Source organism: Gavia stellata, chromosome 1 (assembly GCF_030936135.1).
Source record: "Gavia stellata isolate bGavSte3 chromosome 1, bGavSte3.hap2, whole genome shotgun sequence".
Classification (NCBI taxonomy): Eukaryota; Metazoa; Chordata; class Aves; order Gaviiformes; family Gaviidae; genus Gavia; species Gavia stellata.
Genome location: NC_082594.1, coordinates 85,774,904 through 85,801,482, shown reverse-complemented (window position 1 = coordinate 85,801,482; position 26,579 = coordinate 85,774,904). Strand labels below are relative to the sequence as shown.

The following is a 26,579-nucleotide window of genomic DNA, read 5'->3' as shown; positions in this document are numbered from 1 at the left end:
ATACTATTCTACATATAACAATGCAACTGCCTACGAATTTGATTAAGATTAGTACAGCTCTGGGAATACTGGGATGACTTCATTGACAGAATAATTATTACTTAATTGATTACCTAGTCAAGAAATGTCTAGTCCTGTGTTAATCAAAGCTTCCAAAAAAGGCTTGTTTCTAAACAGCATGAAACACTTTGCTTAAAGAATTGTACGAGTGACCAGTACTTTTTTGATTCATCCTGTGGCTTACAATTCCTTAGTTCTAGACTATGTACATATAAATAGATATATGTTATACATACAGGAATTGTATTCTATGAGAGTGATCATGTAAGTTTAGAATAATGCACTGTTAAACTTGATAATAATGGGAAGATCACATATAGTAGATCTCCAGTTATTTTTGTCTCTTCCTTTGCCCTTTTGGGTCCTATGAATTTGTTCATACAGAATCTGAAAATCTGTTTAACCTTCTGAGGTAGTAAACCACTCCTTTTACAGATTAATAAAAGAGTAAAACTAAATTGTTCAGCTGAGGCTACTCATGTACCTACTGCTTTGACAGGCAATGCAACACTAACTTCTCAGTGCTTTATTAAAATGATTCATACAGCCTCCTTCAATAAATTATTCCTGACTAGTAAAAAGCTAGCACCATCCTTCTTAGCCACTTCAGCAGTGCTGGTAAAGGGTAACTGGGAATGAAAACCAAATCATAGTTTTGACCCGAAGGGTGAAGAGAACTGGGAGCGTAGTGACATGAAAACTGCACTGCCATTGCTATGTGATGTCCACCACAAGGCTGATGGAACATTTCAGGCTACAGGACTATCACAGAAACCTCTTCTAAAGGGAATGGGGCGGGGGGAGAGGAGGCAGGAATCGGAATTATGTCTGTTATAATTCAGCTCCATATTTTAATCAGTTAAACACTGCTCAGCTCAAGACAGGTCAACATGTCAATGATTCATGCCAACTTACTGGAAATGAACAAAAATTAATGAAAATCTGGAAGCCTCTTGAAATCTTCCCTTTAAATCAACCACAGCTCTCCATAGGCAAATCTTACAAAAGGTGCTTGAAAAAAATGTAAAGAATCAGTCAAGATTTATCATGGCAGTTCCACAAACTGTACTTACCCAAGCAAAAGTTCAGGTGAGCGGTACCATCTGGTAGCCACATATTCTGTATAGTTAGCATTGCTTCCTTCAGAGAGATTACGAGCAAAGCCTGTCAAAGAAACAGTGTGAAAGATTATATACGATTTTAAATATAATATGCATACCACCACTGATTTTGGCAGTAAGAGGTCACGCCTATTTAAATAGAAGAAAATTGTTTACAACCCGTAGTGCAAAATGATGTCTCCAACAATTGCTTGTCTACTGAAATTCAAGCTTTTATTGATACGACAGTGAAAGTCAGCATGTCTGCTTTAATGACTACTTTACTTAATATACTCTCCTCAGAATTCTATGGGGTTTTGCTATTACTTTTGACGCTTTGTCATAATCAAAACAGATTATGACAAAGTACGCCATGCAAGCTATTGAACTATTGCCACTAAATTTCACTGACATGCTGTTTGCAGAGGAAGATTCATAACATTAGAAACGTAACATATGCATGGGGTATAGACTCTTCTAGTCATTGATCCTAACTACTATAGTCTCACTGCATTCTATTTTTTAATAGAAATAGGTCAAGAAACTATGTATTATTGTTATCTAAGGACACTCCCTCCCTGCCCTGGCAAGGAACAGGGTCATCTCCCCAAAACTACAAAAGGCAGGAGTCGACCAAAGATGAGCAAAACTGCTTTATACCTGTATTTGGCTCACTCCACATATGCCAGCTTCCCACCTGCTTTAGCATAACATTCGTAACAAGGCTCTTAGTGAATCAGGGTCAGAAACCAAGTCCAAATTAACTTCCTCCTCCACATAATTTTGTTGAGAATAAAAAAACCATAAGAAACGTATACTTATTTGTAATTGTACCAAAACTTAACTTTGGTCCTAAGGCATAACAATTAAGACCACTGACTGTGAGAAGAGTGCATATACTGCATTCCCAGACGTAGGAATAATTTATATTTTTGTTTTCATTCTCCTCCATTTATAAAAAGTCAGCCGAGCACCACAGTAATGATGTTACTGGATTCTTCATGTAGAAGTACTCTAGGGCAGATGCTGGCACTGTTTTCAGAAAAGTATCAAGTGTCTTACTGTTTTCAAACAAATGATTAATAATACAGTGAGACAAGACAGACAGATCTCAGCAGCAAGACTCCAGATGTGTAAGCTCCTTACTAGAGCTCAAACTGAGATGAATTTTTGGGACTGAAATGCAGAAGCAACATTTTCAAAATGCTTTCTTACTGGGATGTGGCATTAAAACTTGGTCCAAAATTCACTTCAGTGAAATCACTACAAGTCTTTCCCTTATTGCATGAATGATGAAGGAAGAATAAAAATTCCAAAGTGTTGCAGAGGTATAAGGCATAATTTCATTTTCAGAATCAATACGTGCTACTTAAATGCAATAGTCATTTTTCTTTATAGCTGAGTTCTTACGAAGAAGCTGCCAAAATTGCTTTTCCCACGTGACTACACTTGTAAGGTTGCAATTTTTTAGATTTGTTTTTTTTTAGTATTCTGAAAGTGTATCTTATTTGGCAGCTTAGTGTGAAGGAGCCCAGCCCCACTCACCCCTGTGGAACACAAATTTACTCCAAGTTGAAGTAAAAGTTTGGATGCAGATTATTATTATTAGACTAGTGATTTGAGAAAACAATGATAAATGTGTTACTGACATAGGTTACAACCGTTACTTTTTGCAAGATACCTCTACCTTCAAGAGTTAGTAAACTAAAAGGCATGTATGATGAGGAACAGATATTTCAAAGTTGTCCCAAAAGAATAATAATTCTGATCTGTTCCCATAAAGTCTAATGAACATTACTGATGCTGCTGGAGAAAAGCTGGAAAGGAATTTTTTATTACATGTAACACTGAGTTTGGGTAAATTTCTAAACATTACTATATTTAGACCTGCTTAAGCAGCCCTGTTTCTGTTTCAAATTACATGACCCATCTGATTAATCTTGTCAGTGAAAAATTCATTCCTGTGTTTAAAGAAGAGAGGGAAGATAACCAGGAGTTACACTGAAGAAATGGGACAGCCAAAATGAACAGTGGGAAATCCCAAACTGAATGGGGGGTGGGGGGAAGGTGATAAAAATAAAAATAAACACATGTGCTAATGTAACACACAAGGCTGGCAGCCCACCAGCCCATAGGCATCAGAAGAATCAACAAGTCAAGGATGCCTCCTCCTTCCTCCAGGCCAGTCTTTTGAAACTTGGTCACAGTCAGCAGCTACTATATCCAGAGATGAGCAGCTGCTAACGTAGTCTGAAAAAAGGATCAGCCCCAACTTTACACACTAGGTGCAGCACAGATCTGATGTGGCAGAACAGAAAAGAAAATTATCATCATGGGCTTCAGTGTCATCTATATATTGTTGGGTGATGTAAGAAACCATTTTATGGATTCCCTACTGCTCTGACTCTGTGACACCATACTGAAAGATGATGGACAGAATTAATAATTCAAGAAAGGAAAATACCTTTCTAAGGGCACAATTACTTTCTTTTTGTCATGGTGGAGTTACCTTATTGTTCCTTACTTCAAATTGTGTTGAGGGATTGGGACAAATTTTTTGATACAAAAACATGAGAAGGTAACTATGGAGAAGATTACACCAAACTCTAAACAGTGAGAAGGAATAGATTAGAACATGAAGACAAGGTGATTTGGGTGAGAGCAACTATGAAAGCAATAGAGTTCGCAAATGCATCACAATGCAAGGAGGGAGAACAAGCAAAACAGGAGATTTCAAGAAAGGACTTTAAACAACCCAGAACAAGGTAGGAGACATATCAAGGAAAAAAGGTGTGAGGCAAAAAGCAGAAGTCTGTCAGTTTCTTACAGAGAAATAAGGCAAATTTAAGTTAGACATAAAGTAAAGCATTCTAACATTAATGACTTGTAAGTACTTAAATAGGTGCCTAGGAACACTAGGGAACCTCCATTACTGAGAATTTTAAGAATAAGCTAAGCAAACATCTGTCAAGAATGACACAGACATGTTTAATCTGTTCTTTGAGTAGGTGGAAGAACTAGAGAATTTCTTGAGGTCTTTTCCAATCCTGCGTTTCACGATTTCTATGCTTATGCATCATACAGAGATTAAGAGATTGCTAAAACAAGTAATTTTGAAGCCCTGGTGTTGAAACTGCAAACACACTAGTCAGAAAGCGTAACTTTTTCCAATAGTCAGATGCATCTGCTGTAATCGGCATTTTGTACCGTTCTCTTTTTCCACTTCTATTGGCAGAAATGACACCCACACAACATGTGCCCAAGCAAGCACCACATTAAATCTCATTTTTATCTAGCACTATATGTACAGAACACATGGCACAAGGATTATGAAGAACCATCTTGTTAAAAATTTATGAACTTTTCTATTTAAACTGTTCAGTCCACTGGGCTATTCAGAAACACCCAATTACTTCAATATCTGCATTGGGATGGATGCATAGACCTTTTCTTTGCATTTGTTATTACATGAGGAATGTGGCACTGTATGTGACAAGTACCCGTGTTCCAAAACATGATTTAAGTTAGGCAGGCAGACAGCATATGTTAAATCATAGAATCATTTAGGTTGGAAAAGACCTTTAAGATCATCGAGTCCAGGCGTAAACCTAACACTGCCAAGGCCACTACTAAACCATGTCCCTAAGCACCATGTCTACAGGTATTTTAAATACCTCCAGGGATGGTGACTCAACCACTTCCCTGGGCAGCCTGTACCAGTGCTTGATAACCCTTTCACAGTGAAGAAATTTTTCCTAATACCCAATCTAAACCTTCCCATACGCAACCTGAGGACATTTCTTCTCATCCTATCACTTGTTAATTGGGAAAAGGGACCAACACCCACATCACTACAACCTCTTTTTTATGTTAAAAGGCGAATTCTTATATCCTAATCTGTACACGTTCAGGAAACGCTTGTGGCTAATACCGTTCTGACAGCCATAGCTTAAGCTACTAGTAATAATGTCAACTAGCAATAAGGCTGAAAAATTAAAATTGATCTGAAATTATAAAGGTTGCTTGGAATTTTAAATTTAACTAAATCTGCAACATTGTTCAAAATTCAAACTAACCCACATGAACAATAAGAACAACAGAAATTCCCACAATTTAGTTTGCCTTGCTTGAGGTTTTGCCGAGCACCGTGAGTACATTGGGATTGCATGTCTTTTCCAACAGCAGAAAGAGAATGTGGCTGGAGAGTATGGTGTGAGCAAGCCAATGGACCAAAACATCACTGCTGACAGAATTCATATTGTCTACATCTAGTGAGAAAACTGTTGTCCGAAACGTGATCGTACCACTTGTCCAGCTTTTTATTTTCCTGTGATACTGCTGCACAAAGGATGTTGACACGAGCTCACATGCACGAAGATTTGTTAGCTGACGGCATATGCCAACTCTAACGGTGAATGTTGCAGAGGGATTTGGACAGGCTGGATCGATGGGCCCAGGCCCAGGTTGGAAAAGACCTGTAAGATCATCAAGTCCAACCATCAACTAACATCACCATGCCCATTAAACCATGTCCCACAATGCCTCGTCCACACGTTCCTTGAACACCTCCAGGGAGGGTGACTCAACCACTTCCCTGGGCAGCCTGTTCCAGTGTTTCACCACTCTCTCAGTAAAGACATTTTTCCTAATACCCAGCTTAAACATCCCCTGGTGCAACTTGAGGCCATTTCCTCTCGTTCTATCGCTAGTCACTTGGGAGAAGAGACCAGCACCCACCTCTCTGCAACCTCCTTTCAGGTAACTGTAGAGAGCGATAAGGTCTCCCCTCAGCCTCCTCTTCTCCACACTGAACAACCCCAGCTCCCTCAGCCGCTCCTCATAAGACTTGTGCTCCAGACCCCTCACCAGCTTTGTTGCCCTTCTCTGGACACGCTCCAGCACCTCAATGTCCTTCTTGTAGTGAGGGGCCCAACACTGAACACAGGATTCGAGGTGCATCCTCACCAGTGCCGAGTACAGGGGCACGATCACCTCCCTGCTCCTGCTGGCCACGCTCTTTCTGATACAGGCCAGGATGCTGTTGGCCTTCTTGGCCACCTGGGCACACTGCTGGCTCATATTTAGCCAGCTGTCAACCAGCACCCCCAGGTCCTTTTCCGCCAGCCAGCTTTCCAGCCACTCGTCCCTTTCCCCAAGAGGAAGTAGGTGTATGCTACACCAGCCTTCACTCCCTGCAAGAGCTCTGGCCCTGCCAACCCCACTGGGGTTTGCTTTGCAGGGGCAAAGCCCTGAAAATAAGTGCGGGGTAAGGGAAAACTCCTGCCCCACCAGCTCTGGGCTCTGAGCAACAGTGCCAGGCCAGCCTGGGTACAGAGCTGCCAGGGGAGAGCAGCCACAGCAGTGCAGACAGGAAGCCTGGGGAGATAGAAAAGGCAAAGGCACCGAGGGTACCACGCAATGGTACCCTGGTGTTCTGTGCAGTTCCTTACACTGCAGAATAAATTGCGCTTAATTCAAAGAACTCATACGGACCAAATCTTCTTAGGCTTTTCCTAGAACGGTTATTGCTTCTGAATGCTTAAGCAAAAATGCCTTTAGGATTAAAAGACATAAGCAGCACTGCAAATGACAAATGCCTTTTTTGTATTCCTAAAAAACTATTTCAATGTATTTTTTTAGCAGTTCTTCTTTTCATTCAAAATTGCAGAGGTTTGAAATGACAGCTTTCAAACCGCTCTCGCTGAAAAGTGCCCTTGGGTAGCACTATGGAATTGGTTTTTATTTACCAAGCCAAACTGTAAGCTTTTTAGAGGGAACAACATTTTATTCTGTGTTTATGTAGCATTTAGAATAAAAATACAGATTGTTGGAACAGTGTACAATCCGCCCTGTTGTCTTCTGGGGATTACTCACATGGGCAAAGTTCACCTTGTGCTTGGGTGCTGATTCTTCAAAGCCTTAAAGCTGACATTAAACAGGTATCGATAGGTCAGGAAACATTGAAGTTAACATTACAGTACAACTTTGACTCTAGCCTCCAGCCATTCGGTCATTAATCATATGTGGACACATGATTCCTTGATTAACATAACAATAAAAGTTGACCTATAACTACACACAGTCCATGAAAGCCAGTGGTTCAAGAAGTATATAGAAAGTACATTTATTGTGCCTTTACTAAACAAGGAAGAATTATCTCTTCTTTTAATACTCAGGCCAGATAAACCTACAGTTTTGCTAGCATCCTAATCAGCTTATATCACCTGCACTGTTCTCAGCTGAGTGCCAGTAACACTGCTAGTAAAAACCTTGTCAAATATAGGAAGAGATAAATGCAGCGTTTCTATTGACATGGTAATACAGGTATTTCACACGGTATGCGAATTAAGCCCCGAGATCTTTCAAATTAAAGTACTAGCCACAGACCCGAAGAAGTAATCAATTCTGACCACTAAAAGGGTTTTAAACTCTACATACTATAGAACTCTTATAAGAATATGGCAAAACTCCACTGCAAGAAATTTTCTCTAAAAAGGTAAGAAGCAGGTATCTATCTATTGAACTTACCAAAGTCACACAACTTCAGAACATCATTGTGGCTTATTAAGAGATTCTCTGGCTTGATATCTGGAGTATCAGAGTGAGAGAGAGAAAAAAAAATGCAGTTAATGTCTCTTTTTAATTTTGAACTTAGTCAACAAATATTATTTCATTATAACATATTTAGAGATATTCATGCAATCATAAACGAAGCATTACAAGAGCAACTGCTGAAACAGCTTCCAGCAATTCAGTTTTTGAACATGTAGAATTAATTTTCTGCCTTTTGAAGTCTTCTAAAGTGTTTCCCAACAAAATATGGGAAGATAAAAAGTGGTTACAGATATTCCTGGGCAGCAAACCAATATGCAGAATATTGCATATTGCAAAATAATACAAAGAACTGACATTTAATTACCCAGTTAACCAATAAAATGTTAAGTGTGTTGTGCTCAACATTTTCAGTTATGATGATCTCGTTGATCAGCTCTTGTCATTTGTTTAGAAAAACTGTGTTGTCTAGTTTTAAAGCCCGTTTTTTTTATTCCTATATGGATATCACGGTATGCATATATGGTATATTTTTCAAACTGTACTTTACAAAATATTTGCCCATTTTTTTTATTCCTATATGGATATCACGGTATGCATATATGGTATATTTTTCAAACTGTATTTTACAAAATATTTTCAGACTCTTGCTTATGTTTGATCAGTCTCAAATATAAATAGCATATTGTGTGAGAATTTTAATTTATTGGAAACATTAATTAGAAATGTTACTCTTGCAAAGCCACAAAGCAAAATACAATTTTATTAAATCAGGATAAAATACGTAAAACTACATGAAGTCACACATCAAGATATGTACTGTAAGTGCTTGAAGTTTAGGGGAGAAAGTAAATATACAGAGCTGAATGCATGGGAGCTGGGAGGAACTGTCTTAAGAAGTAAAACACAGGGGACCAAGCTTTAAGTTCTGGGTTATTTTTCTACTAATATTCTATTATCAGATTCAAAAGTGAAATGACTCAGCATGATGAAATGTTTAAAAAAAATCCTTTTCCTTTGGCAACGTTTGTACTGCAGTTTCACTTTGCTGTGCATATGATACGATCTTTACTCATACCCCAAAACAGTGGACAGCAAGCTTTATATGTAGATGAACTTACTTTTAAAACAATCTGAAGTCAAGCAGCAGACTTAAGACCCAGCCAAATTTACAGATTTTTTTTTTCTGTTAATATAGAATCATAGAATCATTTAGGTTGGAAAAGACCTTTAAGATCATCGAGTCCAGGCGTAAACCTAACACCGCCAAGTCCACCACTAAACCATGTCCCTAAGCACCATGTCTACAGGTCTTTTAAATACCTCCAGGGATGGTGACTCAACCACTTCCCTGGGCAGCCTGTTCCAGTGCTTGATAACCCTTTCACAGTGAAGAAATTTTTCCTAATATCCTATCTAAACCTCCCCTGGTGCAACTTGAGGCCATTTCCTCTTGTCCGATCACTTGTTAACTGGAAAAAGAGTCCAACACCCACATTGCTACAACCTCCTTCCAGGTAGTTGTAGAGAGCAATAAGATCTCCCCTGAACCTCCTTTTCTCCAGGCTAAACAACCCCAGTTCCCTCAGCTGCTCCTCTTCAGACTTGCTCTCTAGACCCTTCACCAGCTTCGTTGCTCTTCTTTGGACGCAATATAAAGCAATTGCTTATATTTATGTTAAATGCAAATTACTTCAAGCTGTAACATCTTTTCCTTTAGAAAGCAAATTCCTACCCAGGGCTTATCTCCATGTGGAGAACTACACACTTACCTCTATGAACAATATCATTCTTATGGCACCAATGAATTGCTTTAATTAGCTGGTAGATATAGCTTTTCACTTTTTCTGGTGGAACTCCATTTGGCATTTCTTCTAGCAATTCAAGCATATTCTAAATGTTTAAAAGACATGTTATTTAAATGAGTTATACTGTAGCTGCTAGAAGATAACATGCTTTCAGCATTCTGAAGCAACATACATAGGCCAGTGAGCCTGGTTATGCAAAATCAGTATTTTAACATTAAAGGAGTGTATTTTAATCATAAGCATACTACTAGCTGTTTTCATTCTAGAGAAAGCACTTGTGAAGACAATAAACCTTAAAGGTGAACCACAAATATACCACAAGTTCTCAAAAGACTGTCATGAAACCACTTATCCTAAAACTTCTAAAAAGTCATTTAGGTACAAAAAGTTGCTTCAACAGAAATACCAGGTCAGTGTGGCTATATGTTTAGTAGAGCACGGCATTTTGTAAATATGCGACTGTGCTTTAACATACTGTTTTCTTCATTATTAAGCTAGTTCTGCTGCTTTGATGTAGCAGGGCCATGATTAATCACACACCATGTCTATATGTTAATGGGTATAGTTAAAGCAACACAAGCCTGTTCCTGCAAATGAAGAAAGAGATATAAAAATGCCTCACAGGAGCATAAATAGTAACCTAGGGAGTATCCTATAGCTCTATGTCAGCTATATTGATCTTAGACATATTTGCACTACAGTAACTATGGCCATATTAACTGTTTTATGGATATACCTAGAGAAAAAAATAAACTGCATGTTTATACTAGTAAATTTCTTATTTGAAAAAGGACATTTAGATTCCCATTATGTTAGCAAATGTCTCAAATTTTGCACAATTAGAAGTACAATGGAGTTTGTACTCTGAATCCTGAAAGAAAAATGGGCAGCAGCAGCCCGCTTGAAGACAGAAAAGTCTTATTTACTGAATACTGAAATAGAAAGAAGTATTTTGGCTATATTGCTTTACATAACTCATTTAACTATGGATTTGGGCATTTGTAAATTTTTCATTTAAATAGATTTACCTTGTCTTTGACAAATATTTTCTTTAGCTGTATAATAAAATTTTTGATGTTTCTCTTGTAAGATATTTTAATGAACACAAATATAAGACAAAACAAATGGAGAATTTGATAATATTTGAAAACATTTCTAAGTTTTGCAATCTGTAAACAAATACTGGAACTTATGTGCTTGAGCATAAGTTTCCTTAGAAATACACATCAGATCTGAGAAAAGGGATTTTCCGTTAAGGAACCATATTGATTTTAGTTAGACTCTTGTCCACAGAGAAGCCTGTGGATCTGGATAAGTAAGCCAAGAAGTTAGCGTTACAAATACGAACCAAAATAGTAGCATCAACACAGTGAGACATAATCCTATATGAAGACATTAACTAAGGGGATGATGAATAAAGGAGATTAGACTAAATGTGAATTTAAGTAATCTGGAGTTGAGTATTGCAGAGCTAAGATTCCCTAAAGGACACAAGGTGCTCATCACCAGTTAAATCAAAAGTTAGCCTACTATACCACATTTTATTTAATTCCTTCTACCCTTCCCTCATCCAAACATACAGAAATCATCCTGGTCTTCAAAGAAACTATTGTGGAAACTATTTGATGTATCTGAAAATAAGAAAAGTGCACGGACTGCAAAGTTTAACTGAAAATAAAGGGACCATTAATATAGAAATGACATTAGGCACAGACTATGCATGACATCTACCTTTATAATTATATACTTTTATTCTGATGCAAATAATGTTAGATATTGCAGCCTGGTGTTTTTACCAATATAAACCATTTTTGAAGTACACTCCTTATCAGATTAATTAAATGTCTTTTACTTATGGTGCTCTTCCAACCCACTACTACAGCAAGCTTAGCCAAGTCAACTATAATACAAAATTAAATATATGTTCTAAGTTGGTGTGTGATCAAAGACATTCCACGTGTCTGGAACATGGGTGGAAGAAGTCAAGCTTTGGATGTTAGATCTAAGTAAGATCCACCACATTAGAAGTTGCTGATCTAATGATGAAAAACAAAACCGATTTCTGCCAAACTGTGGGCTAATATAGGTCACCTCACATTATGCCATAAAGTTATAGGACATAATAAATTGTAAATTGAGGTAAAGGAGAGACAGTAGTTAGGGTGAGGAATCTTTACATGAGAGAGAATTGACTGAAGTGGACTAGCACTCAAGCTAGACCGCAACATCACACTGGCAGGATATTAAATTAAAATTTCAGTCAAGGCAACAATATCTCATGAAAGCTACAGAGAAACATATATTTAAGCTTGCGTTTATTTTTACTGTGTGTATCTGAATACCATCTAATCATTTCCATGAAGAAATGCTAAATGGTTAGAATACAAAGGGAACATCTACCTTCATCACAAAGGTTGCAAAAATAACGAAAGACCAATTTGTTCCAGGTTGTTTCTCCCTGGAAACAGACCAGGATGCTTCGCAGTAGTAGGCCAATCTAAGGAAATTTTGGAATCGTTTCAAATGAGGTCAGGATTGGAAACAATGACAGTGATCTTTGCCAAATCCCTCTAAGCAACTACTGATAGTGGCCTTGTTACAGAAATATACAAACAAATCCTATTTTTAACAGGGAAGTATGGAGAAAGTTGAAACAGATTCCAAGGTCAAAAGTCTATGATCTTGTTTTGAAAGACTACGTCAAGATTCATTACATAACACAGGACAGTTAATCAGCTTTACAAATAAACTGGACTATAGAGTTTGGATGGAAATTTTTCTTCGTATGATAGGTATTCCAGTCTACATAATTTGAACATGTTTGTGTTCATATATGGAAGAACTTTTTTCTTTTTAAAGACCAACACATGAAGTATAAACATTAGTAAAGTTATCAGTGTTGCTTTCTCCCAATAAATATCTGATTGCAACAATTCAGATTGTATTAAGGTTTATGCTGTTCCTCTTTATAGATTAGAATAGCTTAATTTTTAAAAGTAAAAGTAATTTTAAAGTTTTTTCCAGTAAGCTGATGATTTAGCTGTGGCAAGGATAGTACAAACCCAACTCACTTTTTCCACATATTCAAAAACTAAGTATAATTTTCCTCTTCTTCTGAAGGCTTCCTTCAGCTCCACTATGTTCTCCTGTTTCAAAGTGCGAAGCATTTTAAGCTCTCGTAAAGTGGTTTCTTTGACTTCTTCATTTTCTAGAGTGCAAAGTAAAGTGACAGAGTAGAACTTATTAAAAAACAAAACCAAACCCCCAAGTAACAAGTGTTATAAGTCTTGACTTTGAACCCCTGATTAAATTCTCTGTTTCAGATATTACAGATAAAAAGATTTATTTTCCAGCGTGGGCTCTCTCTGCTGCCTGGATGCTTCTGCACTGGAAGAGAGGTAACCGGGGACTGTGCTATCATTATGCAACCCTCACAGACGTCCCACCACTACCATCTAGGTTTTTGGTGGCAGAAAAAGTCATAAGAAACCAATAATTTGCATTTCTATCTTTTTCATTATGAAGAGCACTAATACACTTCAAAAAATATGCATGTACATGTACAGACACATCCTCCACCCCACAAATACATGTCACATGCATGAAGAACTGGCAAGGTTAATATGTCCTCAGCAGAAACAATGGAATGCAAAGCTCATGTTTGAACAAAGTCAAACAAATCTATTGGATTCTAAAATAATTTTATTCTCACAAAGCCATGACAAATTCTAAGACCGAAGCACAGATCTTTAAGTCCTGTAAGTTTCCCCACGAGGCTTTCAATGGGCATTCAGCAATGCAGACCAGTGTAGCAGCCACAGAGGGCAGTAGAGCAAGTATTGATCAAAGGAAGCCTTGAATCTGATTCTGAGGAGTCAAGAAATTTAACTGTTGTTTTGACAATTTAGTTATCTGAAAGTTGTTCAAGAAAGAAGGAGTCTTTTACTAAAGCTTCCTACACTGCTTATCATCAAGGGGCCCTGAACTGACTGGGTTCTAAAGGATATGACAAATTAAACATCAAGTAAACCAGATTATATTACATTTTATTTTTCATTTAGTAAAATGAAATCCATTAATTCAGTAAATTTGCCCATGCACATGTAGAAGCAGGATTCTTAATCTCTTAGAACCGTTATCCACAACAGAGAGATATTAAATGAGATATGATCGCATAAATTCAAAGCTAAATCACATTTGCAGGTCATGTACCACAAAGACAGACAGAGACAGAGGAAAAGAAACAAGGAAGAAAAATTGTTTTTCCAAGCAAGCAAAAGGTAAAAACAGGTTTGCAGGAGAAAGAGAATAACACAGGTCATGCAAACGCATACAATCATCATCAAAAGAGAGGAAAAAAAAAATTAGAAGTGTAGCAGGAGGGAAGAGGAAAACAAAATACTATCATCACAAATGCTTTGATTAAAAAATATATAATTTAGAGCAATCTAAATAATTTCATTTTAAAACTGAGTGCTCTGTGGTAGCTTGCATCAGCCTGATTACATAATTTCATCTATAACTAGACACACTCTTTCCAGCGCATTTAGCATGCATATGTCAAACAGCAGCAAAAATTCAGTGAAACAAAAATGGCAATAGAAACAATTACAGTATATTCAGATTTCTAATGAACTACCATATTAACGAGACAGATGTGAAATGGGCTGAATCAAATCCATCAAAAGAACTTCTGTCATATTTCCAGAAACTTGTAAACAACTAGCTACAACTCTGAAAAGCAGTCATCAGTCATGCAGACTGATATTACGTAATACTCTTGGAAAGTCAGACCTAATGGCAATGTTGCATTTTTTGTTTTCATTTTTTGGTAGACATGCTAATATAATAATCCTGTTTAGGGCTTAATACTGAGATTCAGTGCCTAGAATCTGTATTGAATAGCCATATCGAGTTCCAAAAAGCAATTCTGAAGTACCCTCATGACCTGGTCAAGATGGTCACCACAAATAAATTATCTCCTACATTCTTTAACAGGGATTTAAAACAGATTTCTGAATAGCAGAGCTAAAAATTTCATCAAATATACTCTTTTAAGTGTCTGGCAAAATCAGCTGCAAAGCAAAGACTTTGCATTGCATAAAACCTCGGACACAAATCAGACTTCGCTGTGTCTAAATGACTCTGACAATTACAGTCCTTGTGACCAACCACACCTCCATGGCCACCAGCAATCCTGTAACAATAAAAAAAAGAAAAGTTTGCTAAAATAAAATGACTGCTGTTTCTTTAAACCACATCGTTAGCTTTCAGCTAAAGCCTTGGCATATGGCAAATCATAGCTGCATCGCCTCAGGCTGGAATGACTCCTTTTATTACTTCATACTTGGCTTCTCCTTCTGTTTGTGCTAGGCCATTAGGAATCAGGGTTATCTTCTGAGGTACACAAGGTAGACAGTTGCTCTCGTGGTTGATTGACAGTGTTGCCTATGATAGGATACTGGGATTCACTGTCCCCCAACAAGCGCAAGTCAGACAGCCAGTCTTGTCTTGTACAGATCTTTGGTTTTATTACTGCTGGGTGAGGAATAGGTGTGTGCAGCAGTGGCAATAATTTCCATGTGTCTGCCTTCTGCCACTCACTTTGCCAGCAACAGTAAACCTTACAGCAGTCAGCTCTTGCCCCCTCTCAGCAAACTCAGCAACACTGGAGAGTACACAGAGGCTGCTGTGAGGGGGCAAAGAGCAAGTTTCCTGTGGAGAGTGGAGCCTGCTGAAGGGAGGGCAGAGCTGCTGTCTCACCACCCAGCTCCCTCAAATCCCCCCACAGATCCCTGAGAGCTCCCCGATTCCTCTTCATACCACTGAACTTCTCAGCAACTTCTCTCAGTCTCCGCCATTTACCGCTTCAAGTCCTCCTAACGTTTAGATCCTCTCCCACAGATGAAGGGTGATAAAGCCCAAAGACTCCGCAAGCCACTACTACAAGAGGAGTTTTTGCCATTTTCTGATCGCATCCAGTCTCCAAGTGGTAGATCTTACTACCATGTATGGCACCACATTCTCAGCCATATTAAGATAGAAGCACCAAGAAAGGTAGTTATCTAGTTGGAGTGTATAATGCAGTCCCTAGGCAGGTATGAAGGATCATGTGCCTTGAATATTCACAGAGCTAATAAATCATTATCATTTTAAAATAATGTCTTGATATATGAGACTTCTTATTTTAACTGGAGAGATATTAACAACATAGTTATTGACATGAAAGATTATGCAGGAGAAAAGGTTACCTTCACTGTCTTTGAATTTCTTGATAGCCACAATTTCATGTGTCTCCTGTAAAACAAAAGCAAAGAAAGGGAAATGAGCAAGATCTGTTGTGTGTTTTCTCTTGTTTGTTTTTTTTTTTTTTTTTCCCTGAACATCAGACAAAGGAAAAAAAAAAGCATCCAGAGAAATTTCACAGTGCAAAACAAAATTAATTAAAAATCTGGTAAAGTACCTCAGTGATCAGGCCAAATGCAATACAAAACCACAGGTAGCAGATACGCCACAATTAGGAACCCCAGTATGAAAAAACAAAGTTAAATGCCAAAAATTCATATTTAAGTACCTTGTACCAGATATCAAGTAAATTTTCAGAATAGTTGTTCCTGTGACTCTTGTTGCTTAGTTATTCTGAAAGTCAAACAATCTTCTATCTGACTAAAGTATGAGTGGGGGTGCTTACCTTTGTGAGCTGAAATGAAAATACTGTACTAGCATGTGGCCAAGGCTTACAATGAGACTTGTAATTTTGGTTGCCAGAAGTTTTTGGGTTTCAAAGTTCAAATATCCACAAAGAACATGATTTTAGGCAAGTAAATTCTCTGTGCCTCCCTAAAAAAAAGTTGTCATCTTAAGGGAAGCCTATCCAAAACCGGAAACACTAATTGCATTTGAAAGTGTTAATCTGTGCTTACTATACAGTCATAAGTGATAACTTCTTAATGCCTGCCTGACTTTGCTTTCCTCTAGTAGTCTCCATTCTCACCAAACCTGATAATCATAGGTCACATTTTTCCCTTAAGTGAAGACATTTCTCTTCTCTTGTGAGCAGGAATGCATTTAGCACATGGCAAAAATGTAGCTGACATAACATGACTAGTGCAGGTCTGCTCATACAATGATGCGGCACCTGAATTTTAGTAACATGATGAGAAAGAAGCTTTAAGGTCACAGAGTAAGGGCGTGTGAGCAGACAGGCAGTAGGCTACCTGGGTTACTTGACAAGCTAGACGTAGCTTACACCCCTTCTCCAAACATCACAGTTTTCAAAAAAAGTAACCATATCCCACTATTAATAGTGTACAAAGGCTGGACTGGAAAATAGCAATAAAAAAGTGAAGCCCTTCTGGAGTATCTGAAGACATGTGCATAACCAAGTATTGAATAACACAAACATTTACGCCATTTTTCATTTGAAATTGTCATAACACATTAACCTTTTAAAACACCTGATCCCATTTAAAATAAAAGCACCGGGAAAGATACTGTAGATAGTGAATAATGCCTTTTAAGGCCTTTAAATAAAAATCAATATTACTACCAATAAGAATAAATAAATAGTTTGCAAACAAACATAAGAATATATACGTGTGTCTGTGTATAATTTGCATGTTCAAAAAAAAAAAAAATCCTTCTATCATCACCCATAACATCTATCAGAAAAATCTGGAAGCGTTTTGTTGTGTATTGATTTAAGTGACCAAACTATATCTACCTCGCATTGAAGAAGGTTAGTTCAGCAGAAGCAGCACATGCTACTAACTCTTAGAGAGGACTTGCATTGTTTTTCTGCTACAGAAACCTACCCTTCATATAGACTGGTCTAATCTGAAGGCTGATACATTACATAAATTCAGCTGAGATACTACAAAGGTCCAAGCACTACCCTTTGCTCAACGAATTTACAGAACAGCAAAGAAAGAGATGTCAGAACTGAGGAGATAATATGCATTTCAGGTTCAGAGTGATTCTGAAAGGCTTGTCTATAGCTTTTATGTCAAATACAGTTCCTAAATACTTTTGTTTCAGGAAGCTCACAAACTGAATGGTCTCAACTAAACTGAACAGACTATTTTACTAACTATATTGTTACTACTAAGTTATAGCATTGTTATATTTACTAACTAACTATAGTAATAATAGTAATGGTTACTAGCACTGTGAAGGAACAGTGTTAAGAGGGTGAGTAAATTTAGCTTATTTGACTTCTGGTATCTACTGTTAGGTGCTCTGGCTAATTAAGCCTCTGAAAGGTTTTTCAGAAAAGGAACACTGTAATTGGCCACAAAAGCCTCTGCTGACTGTAACATGCCTAAGTTCAGACACTGTCCAGACACCACTTTGCAGATGAGCCAAATTTATCCATTAGCATTACATTCCTATTTCACATGAAGGAAAACAAAAATGTGTAGCTGTTTTGGCAACCTTCAAAAGGCTCTATTTTTATTCTTGAAGTAATGGCTAAGTACACTGAAAGATATGCAAGAGTTAAAAGCCGTTGCCTCACACAGACAGCAATTCTGCACCATTCAAGAAATCTAGTCCATGTGGCTTCTCTGCCATATGCTGCTGTCCCTGATGTGCATAGTGAATGTGATTAATTTGGAAATTAAATTTTAACAGCTCTTGGGTCACAGTCTTGTGTGACTTACGTAAGATATGCCATCAAACGTCCTGTAGGATTTTGACTATTCACAGTATTTAAATCATGAGTGGCTCTATGAAGAACAGGAACATAAAGACTTCAGCAACACACATGTGGAAGAAAAAACTATCCAAACAGTTCAAAATACTGTAACATTTAAGAATTTTTTGTTTGAAAAGCTTTATCGCTTGTATTATTTCATTGAACTAATTAATGGTGTCATAATTAAGCAATGAAGAATTTATACAAGACATATTCCCGATCTTAAAAAACCCAACAAATAACGTATTTAAGTAACCTTTAGTGAAACAACATCAAAATGAGACTAGACAATAGGTGCTTTGAGGACTTGCACTAGTAACATTTCGTTCCTCCTTAGGGAGGGACATTCTTGTCTACGTTTCTTGGAGGACCTCATTCTATCTAAATGGTATTCTCTAGGAATCAGCTACTGGTGAAGCCAAAGCTAAAATGGATACAAGGACACTGAAGATTACCGTGCACAGATTTTTAAATACGATGCACCCTCTTGTCAAAAAGTCTGTAACTTCCCTATGATGTGGAACACCTCCAAAACAGTAGGGTTTCAGAGTGTTCCATCAGGTAGAACAGAAAATTGAAGCCAAGTGCACCTTTCCCACTTCTTGGTTGAGTGCTCTAAACCAACTATATAGTTTATATGAGGCGACTTAAAAAAATAGTAGCTCCTCATCGATCATGTTTTAAACTAGTTTCCAAATGAAGAATCCATCTGAAATGCCCTGTTTCTCCATTTGCCATCACCACTAGTAATTTTGAACTAGATGCCCAGTTTCAACCAACTTTTACAGAGAAATGCAAGTTTTAAAAAGAGAAAATTTCAAAAAATTTTCTCAGATTTGTCAGCCATATATATAATATCCTTCCTCAGGGGAAGAAAGCAGTAAGAAGTCAATCTCCTATACATTGTATGATGTTGCAAACAAGCAGCATGTGTAGACTGTGCAACGAACTAACACGCATAGCTTTTGATTAGCCATTGTACATAACTGTCATTTACACAAACAAAAACAGGATGAGATTGGAAAACATGAAATACGTTTTGTATATGGACCAATTCAGCAGGCATATAGTAAGGGTGGTAAGAGTATGCTTCCTGGATTAGGAGACAGATGCTAGAGCTGTCAGAAGATGCAGGCCAAACCTGAAGTTTTAAAGAAGTACTGACACACACGAGGTGCAAAGCAAACAGACACCACATCACTAAGCCCTGAGAAGATGGACAGAATTGGGGATACAAAGAAAAACAGAACTTTGAGCAATGAGGGAATTCAACAGTGAAAATTCAGACTCCTGTGGGAATCTGAAAGGTTCCTTACAGATCGAATTTAGACTTTGTCACTTAAACCTTCACTTAAAAGTCCTTTTGGGGATCTGAGCTCTTTTGTGGATCTGGTTCTCTGTTCCTCAAAACCAGGCTAAATTGCAATTCTCCAAAATAGAATTGTCATTCTCTAAAATATCTTTTTTGCATTTCAAAAGTGGTGGGTTTTTTCAAGACTGTAGTCTGAAACAGAACAGTACTGACAACAATGTTCAGTCTGATTGCGGAAACCCTCCTTAGACAATAGCTCAGTATCCAACTCCTAGCATGGAAAATTCTCATATCCAATTAATGCATCATCTAGTTAGATAAGCTGTTACTAGTTGATTCAATGTCTGAGACTTCAAGGAATGTCAAGGAAAGAAAAAAAACAAGTAATCCTAAATATTCTGTGCTCTTTACGGAACAGAGAATATCCTTTCTGATCTCTACTACTTACTACTACTGGCTTATATCATGAAGTATGAAAACTTGAGTTGACTTAGCTCTAGTTTTGCTTCACTTAGCTACATTTATTACTAAGCATCTCATTATCTTGTTCTACTAAAAAGTTCTGGCCTCAATATCTCACTTTACATTCTGAGGCAATGGCAAATTTGCAAATGCACAAGTCCAATCTCTCCTAGCATTGGTATTACCTCTGCTTATTGAGCACATATATTATAAATATTCTACATTATAAAACTATAGGAAAAGCACTGTTTTACGGTTAAGTACGCAACAACAGAAAACACTCTGTGTAAAAGTTAAGGATGTACACAAACTGATTATTCAGACTCTATGTGTGTAAAATGGGGCAAAATATGTCTCTTCTCCATGTACAAACCTGCTAATACCATTTAATAAGGGTAAGACAAAAATTTCTTAATCCATGTCTGTTCTATTTGCTTTATATATAAACAGAGAGAGAGAGAGGAGGAAGAAGATACCTGTTCACTGGAAAAGGATATCTCCAGTCCTGGCGATGGGAATGACTGAATGCTAGGGCTCAATCCTTTCCTTTACCTCAAAATATGTCTGATTTACTGTCTGTCCACTTAGCCACAGATGAGAGGTGAGTATCTTTATGGGAGCTGAGCAGTCCTCATAGCTCTTCTGCTAGCCACCCAGAGATTTCTCTCCCAGGTTTCCTCACAGGATTGGAGCACCTGGTATTTCCTGTTATCAGTATAAAACTAGAAGTGTTCCCAATTCAAAAGCATTTCATTTTATCTCATTTAAAGGAAAGAGGTCTCCTATTTTTCCATTGCCTCTACATAATATATATGACATGACAGTGCTTTTCCAAAACAGTGCAAGAATGTATCTCTGTGGTTTTCTAGAAAAATTCTTGATGTTAATGATGGGAGTACTCAAGGAGAAAGGTGCTCCTCAGCATAACTCAAGATCTTAGAACTATAACCATTCTTTTCCGGAAGGAGAAACTTATCCTACCAAACTATATGCTGTTCTTGAAAGTATCATGTGACAAAAAAAAAATAATAAAAAAAAAATCTTCAAACGTTTGTCCCTATTTTGTTTCAAAGGTTTCTGTTAGGATTTTTTTTTTCCTTTTTCTTTTGCATATCAAGGAAAATTTGACACAAAGCATAGGTACACAAAAAGATTCTTGAAAAATAGATAAGACTATGTCCTTCAGAAAGTTACATCATTCAGCTGTAATTTTACTGTCTCAACCTATATGACTACAAGAATTTCTCAAGCATGGATTTTTTAAGCAACTGAAAAAATAAGTGTTTATAAGAATCAACAAACATGAGTAGAGATAGCAATAGTCAATACTGAGCACGTGCCATGGAGAAGCAGCAGGTTGCTGCCTTTACTTAGGTGGTGCTGCTCAAGCAATATCTAGTACATCACATCAGGGTTTTATGCTGATATATTAAGTGGCATATTAAGATATGATATGGCATGTTCTGTGATTGGCTCATATTTTCCATCTGTACAAGTATGATGCTGTAAGGCCCAAAGACAAATTCATACTTTACTTCTGCTAGAAAAAGTTAAAACAATCGCATTCTCTACTCATAGATAATATCTACATTATATAAAAATAATTTAGAAGCGAGCAAGAAACTGTGATTTGATCCTCATCGATCCATAATTACATTAATACAATTTAGTTTGCCACAACAAAGACACACATTAAAAAAATCAACAAAATTCAGCCAAACATATCCTATGGCTAATGTCTTTTCTGAACAAACTAGTACAGTTTTACTTCGACTTGCATAAGCATTATTATGTTCTTCAACATTTAAGTGTTTAAAATAGATCTTTTAATAATCTTGATTCTAGCAAAAATTACGGAACATTAAGCAATCACCAGCGAGGCAACAGAAGCTCACGAAACCATTACGAGAAAGTAAAGCATTTATTTTTCATGAGTCGCTTAAAATGAAACATTAAAAAACCCAGCAAATTAATTTTTCAAAGTTACTGTCAAAACAAGAATAGAAAATATTAACATTATAGTCAGTATCAATCAATGTATCATAAATGTAACATTTGTCATTACAAAAGTCTTTAAACTCAGCCTGAGCTACCGTGCAATGCAAGTTCTGAGAGTTAACAGGCATCGTTACCTGCATGTAAATCAGGTGCTTAAAACATCACCCAGATGCTGTCCTGACTCCATTTGCATTCTGCCTTAAAACACTGCTAACTTGGGACAGTACTAACAGATCAGAACACAGCTTTCTGTCTTCTGAAGACTTCTAATATTAGGTGCTGGCAATTTTGCAACATTATTTTCAAAATCTAGTGGAGTATCTTAGAATATTCTCTGCAGAAAAAAAGAGATGTGCAAGATTATGGATTCAATTTCTTTTTTCAAGCAGTTTGACATTGGGAAGTATAAGTCATAACACTGTGTATTCTTGTACACCTAAAATACTTTGGGGAATTTCCCTCAAGAGGTGTTTCTCTATTTGAATATTATATTTCTCCCTCGAGAAAATTGTAATTCTCCTATTTTTCACTTAACACCCCCCACCACCACCACCTGATTTGTCTACGAAATATCACTCTTATCATAGCAGAACTTTCAGGAAATTACTTCCTAATCCAAAAGTCCTATTTATTTTTTTTTAACTGCCCCAGCCCCCAGTGGCAGGCTCGAGAGAGACCGAAGGGCTCCCCCTCCGCTGGTGGCAGAGGCTCCCCAGACTGCAGTAAGTTTACAGGCTCACAGGACAGTTGGGGCTGGAAGGCCCCTCTCAACCAATCTTGACTCTCCCCATCCCTGGAGATATTCTGAATAGTCTTTGAGATATTCAAAATCCACCAGGACAAGATTTGGAGCAACCTGCTGTAGCTGATTCTGCTTTGAGCAGTTATTAGGAGGCACACCTGAATCCTGAGGAGTGCTTTACAATGTAAGCATTTTATATTCTTCAAAACCTTGAAATCTACCAATTTATGGTTTGGGGCTTTTTTTCCTTCTACTTTCCACAAAAGTTACAAAGCCTAATCTTAGCCTTGCAGGCTAGTCCCTCCCACTTTCACTTAAGATCGGCAGAGGTGCACAGAGTGATTCTGAGCAGGACTAAAGTTAAGATGCTGTCAGTCACCTCTGCATAAACGGAGGAAGCAACTTCCCTAGACTCCCAAGGAAGCCCAGGGGGGCTCATCTCTCTAGACTGAAGTCAGCTCTGAGCAAATTCTCCCTGCCTCCTCTTTTACATTATGCTGAATGCTGGCTCTTCATAAACATTGGGAATTAGCAGTTTCTTTAACCCAAGGTTATAGCATTAACATTTAAACAGTCCTACAACCCTAAAATACTACCATGAAAAGAACACTTGAAGGAAGTGAACCCACTCAATATTTTCTACTAACTACTAGGCTGATGACAGTGGTTAGCATTGAAACTTTCATTGTTCCAAATGGATTTTTCATGTTTATTCACAATTTTCTCCAAACAAGAAAGTAAATATGTATTCCCAAAGAATTTGCACAATAGTGTAATAAAATAACACTGGAATAAAAAAAACCTGGCATAAAAAGCAGCTTTTAAATACTATAAATGCAGCTATTCTGGCTTTTCATGGTTAACTGGTATTATTGTATTTTTTAATAATCTGGCCTTCATTTCATCCTATTGCAGCACTAATCTATATCATTTTACAGTTTGACAGTATTGTGTAATCCCAACCCTAGACATAAAACAGAACCCAAATTCAGCAAATGGCTAAAAATTTTTTCTGATACTGAAATGTCAGTAATAGTAATTTCAGTTTTAGACCTCAGTCCTCTTCCAGTTCTATTTGAATTTTTTTTTGTCTGTTAATGCTGGAAATTGTGAAAATTTTGGGCATTAAAAAAAAGGTATTTATAAAGAGCATAGTACTGCATTGGGCAGATACCAGCATTATTTAATTACTTCTTATAGCATAATCTTGACACTTGGAATACAAGTAATGAAGTGGAAAAAGCAGGAAGACAATCTCTACTACCTTTATGGCTTCCTTTTAGATATTGCTGACTCCATAAATGCAGAGGTCAGCAAGACATTTATAATTACATTGTATTTCTTAATTCTTTTTTATTACTAACGTAATGCCCCTTCCCTGGGCACTTTGTAACTCAAGAGTACGTAGAACTTATTGGAAAATATTTCTTTGTTTTGTTTGCTTGGTTGGTTTTTTAAACATGCATCAGTGCCAAAGTCTTCAATGCTATTATTCCAACTTTGAGCATCAAAATAGTTTCAGTGTGATTAGGTAAACTTCTGAAGTTCATCACAGTTCAAGCTTTAATTTTGAGATCTTTACTTCTGCAATTGATACAATTTATTTTTTACCTGGTACTTTCACATTTTAAAATTTTGTCTTTTTTCTTATCAACAGTCTGACAGGCATTTTCTTTAATCTGTAAAACAAGACCTACTATGAACCAAAGACAAACTTGTCAAGCAGGTTCCTGAGGCCGAAACTCTTCAGGTGGAATTCAGTTTCAGATTAAGACATCTAAATTCAGGTACCTGCATGTGAGTTGTCTGTTCAAGCTTCTACTACAGCAAGCAGAGCTGGAGAGCTCTAAGTTGACCAGTTGCTCAAGACATGATTCAGTAGCCTAAACATAGGCATCTAGTAGTGTTTAAGATGCCCATGGTATCTACAACACTCACATGGTATTGGCAGAAATGACAGAGGATTTAGAGATGCACACCTCCTAGAGCACAAGCCAGAGGTAAGGCATAGCATCCCAGGTACTGTCAATAGCAGTAAGAGCTTATGGTTAGGCAACTAAAGTGTACCTTTCATCCCCAAAGAAGCATGAATTGAACTTTCCTCTATTCCTTGACTAGATTTCCATTGACTATAGTGGGAGTTTAGACACTTGTACAGGTGCACACATACATACCTAAATTTGTATCTTAATCACGTCATCTTCCAGGTCTACCAGCACATTAAAAGAAAATGAAATCAAAGCACATATTCAGCTTAAGCATGTATGGGAAATGCATAGAAATCACACTTGGATTTTCTAATCATAGGTAAAATCAGTTGGAGTGGGTTTTTTCTGTTTCTTTTAATTTTAAAAAAATGTTGGTCCCTTCTCTTTTTCTCAAGTACCTCCCCAGTCTCCACAACCTTTCAAAGACAATCAAGAGCTGTCCTGCTGCAAGGACTCAGTACCTTTGGATGCTGCCCATCTGGTCCCATTAAACTGTTCGCGACGAACTCTCTTGAGTAATTCCCAACTCAGTCCTTGCCCACTGCTGGTAATTCATCTTCCTCAACCCTTTCACTAAACATAGACACCTGGGAGACTTTACTAGTGAAGACCAAGGCAAAGAAGACACTGAGCACCTCTGACTTTATCTGACTCTGCTGTCACTAAATTGCCTGCCCCACTCAGCAACGGGCCCACACTTTCCTTGTTCAGCCTTTCACTACCAAAGTAGCAGTAGAAGCCCTTCTTGCTGCCCTCATGAGTCTCAACTCCAGCAGAGCTCTGGCTTTCCCGACAGCACCCAGATCCACCCAAGCAATGTTTCTAAATTTCTCTTTTGTAGCTTATCTGTGATTCCACCTCCTGTATACCGCTTTTTTTGCAATGGAGATCCATCATGAACTCCCTGCTCAGCCAAGTCAGTCTTCTGAGAAGTCTACTTGCTTTCCTAAGCACTGAGAGGAACTGTTCTTGTGCTTGGAGAATGTTCTTCTTAAAGGACTGCCAGCTTTCCCTTGCCAATTAGAGCTGCCTCCCATGAGCTCCCCACCTGCCAGTTTCTTGAATATTCTCTGTTCGAGGTCTGTACTCTGTTACTGTTTTCCCCTCAATCTACTCATGATCTTGAACTCCACTATTTCACAGCCATTGTAGCCAATTATAATAACCTGGCTGGCCCTTCCAGCACCTTTATCAAGAAATTTTCCCTGACATCCTCCATAAATCTTTGGAACCACTTACATCCCACCATGTTGCCCTTCCAGCAGATGCCAGGGAAGTTAAAGTCCCCCATGAAAACCAGGGTCTGTGATTCAGAAACTTCATCGGCTGTTTAAAGAAGGCTTTGCCCACTTTTCACCCTGATCAGGCGGTCTACCAAAAAGTCCCAATACAATGCTACAGTTTCTGGTCTCACCTCTAATTCTGAACCATGGGCTCTCAAACACACTGTCATCCATCCCAGAAAAAACCTCTGTATAGCTGAGGCACTCATTCACACAAAGGGAAACCTCACCCCTCTTTGTCTTTTGAGCCCATCTTTCCTGAAGTGCTTGTATCCATCCATCACAAAGCTCCAGTATTAATTCTATTTTAACAATTTTTAAATACTAAGTAAATTTTTGTTTTAGAGTACAATCTAGAACAGGATTTCCCAAGCTTAGTTTGCTCAGTTTACCATTATCTTAGAAAGAAAAATTGTCTATCTTGGTGCTAAAGGAAAAAAAAAATTAAAAATAGCAGCAGCTACTGTCATTCCCATGCTGTAGACTTATACACAACGTTTGCCCTAACTTTAACTTTCCTTCTCATGCAGAAACAGCAGCAACAACTCCTCCATATTCTGGAGTGAGCCTTAAACTACC

At 37.7% G+C, this 26,579-nt stretch overlaps 1 protein-coding gene across 1 annotated transcript in view; it reads right to left on the bottom strand.

Moving 5' to 3' along the window:
- CDKL5 (cyclin dependent kinase like 5) overlaps positions 1–26,579 on the bottom strand; it is an 83,529-nt gene that overhangs the window by 36,526 nt on the left and 20,424 nt on the right. Inside the window, exons 3-7 of the mRNA XM_059818851.1 lie at positions 15,772–15,817; positions 12,592–12,728; positions 9,485–9,605; positions 7,689–7,748; positions 1,134–1,224 (exon numbers count right to left, since the gene is read on the bottom strand). Of these exons, the coding sequence (XP_059674834.1) occupies positions 1,134–1,224; positions 7,689–7,748; positions 9,485–9,605; positions 12,592–12,728; positions 15,772–15,817 (455 nt within the window). The remainder of the gene's footprint in view (positions 1–1,133; positions 1,225–7,688; positions 7,749–9,484; positions 9,606–12,591; positions 12,729–15,771; positions 15,818–26,579) is intronic.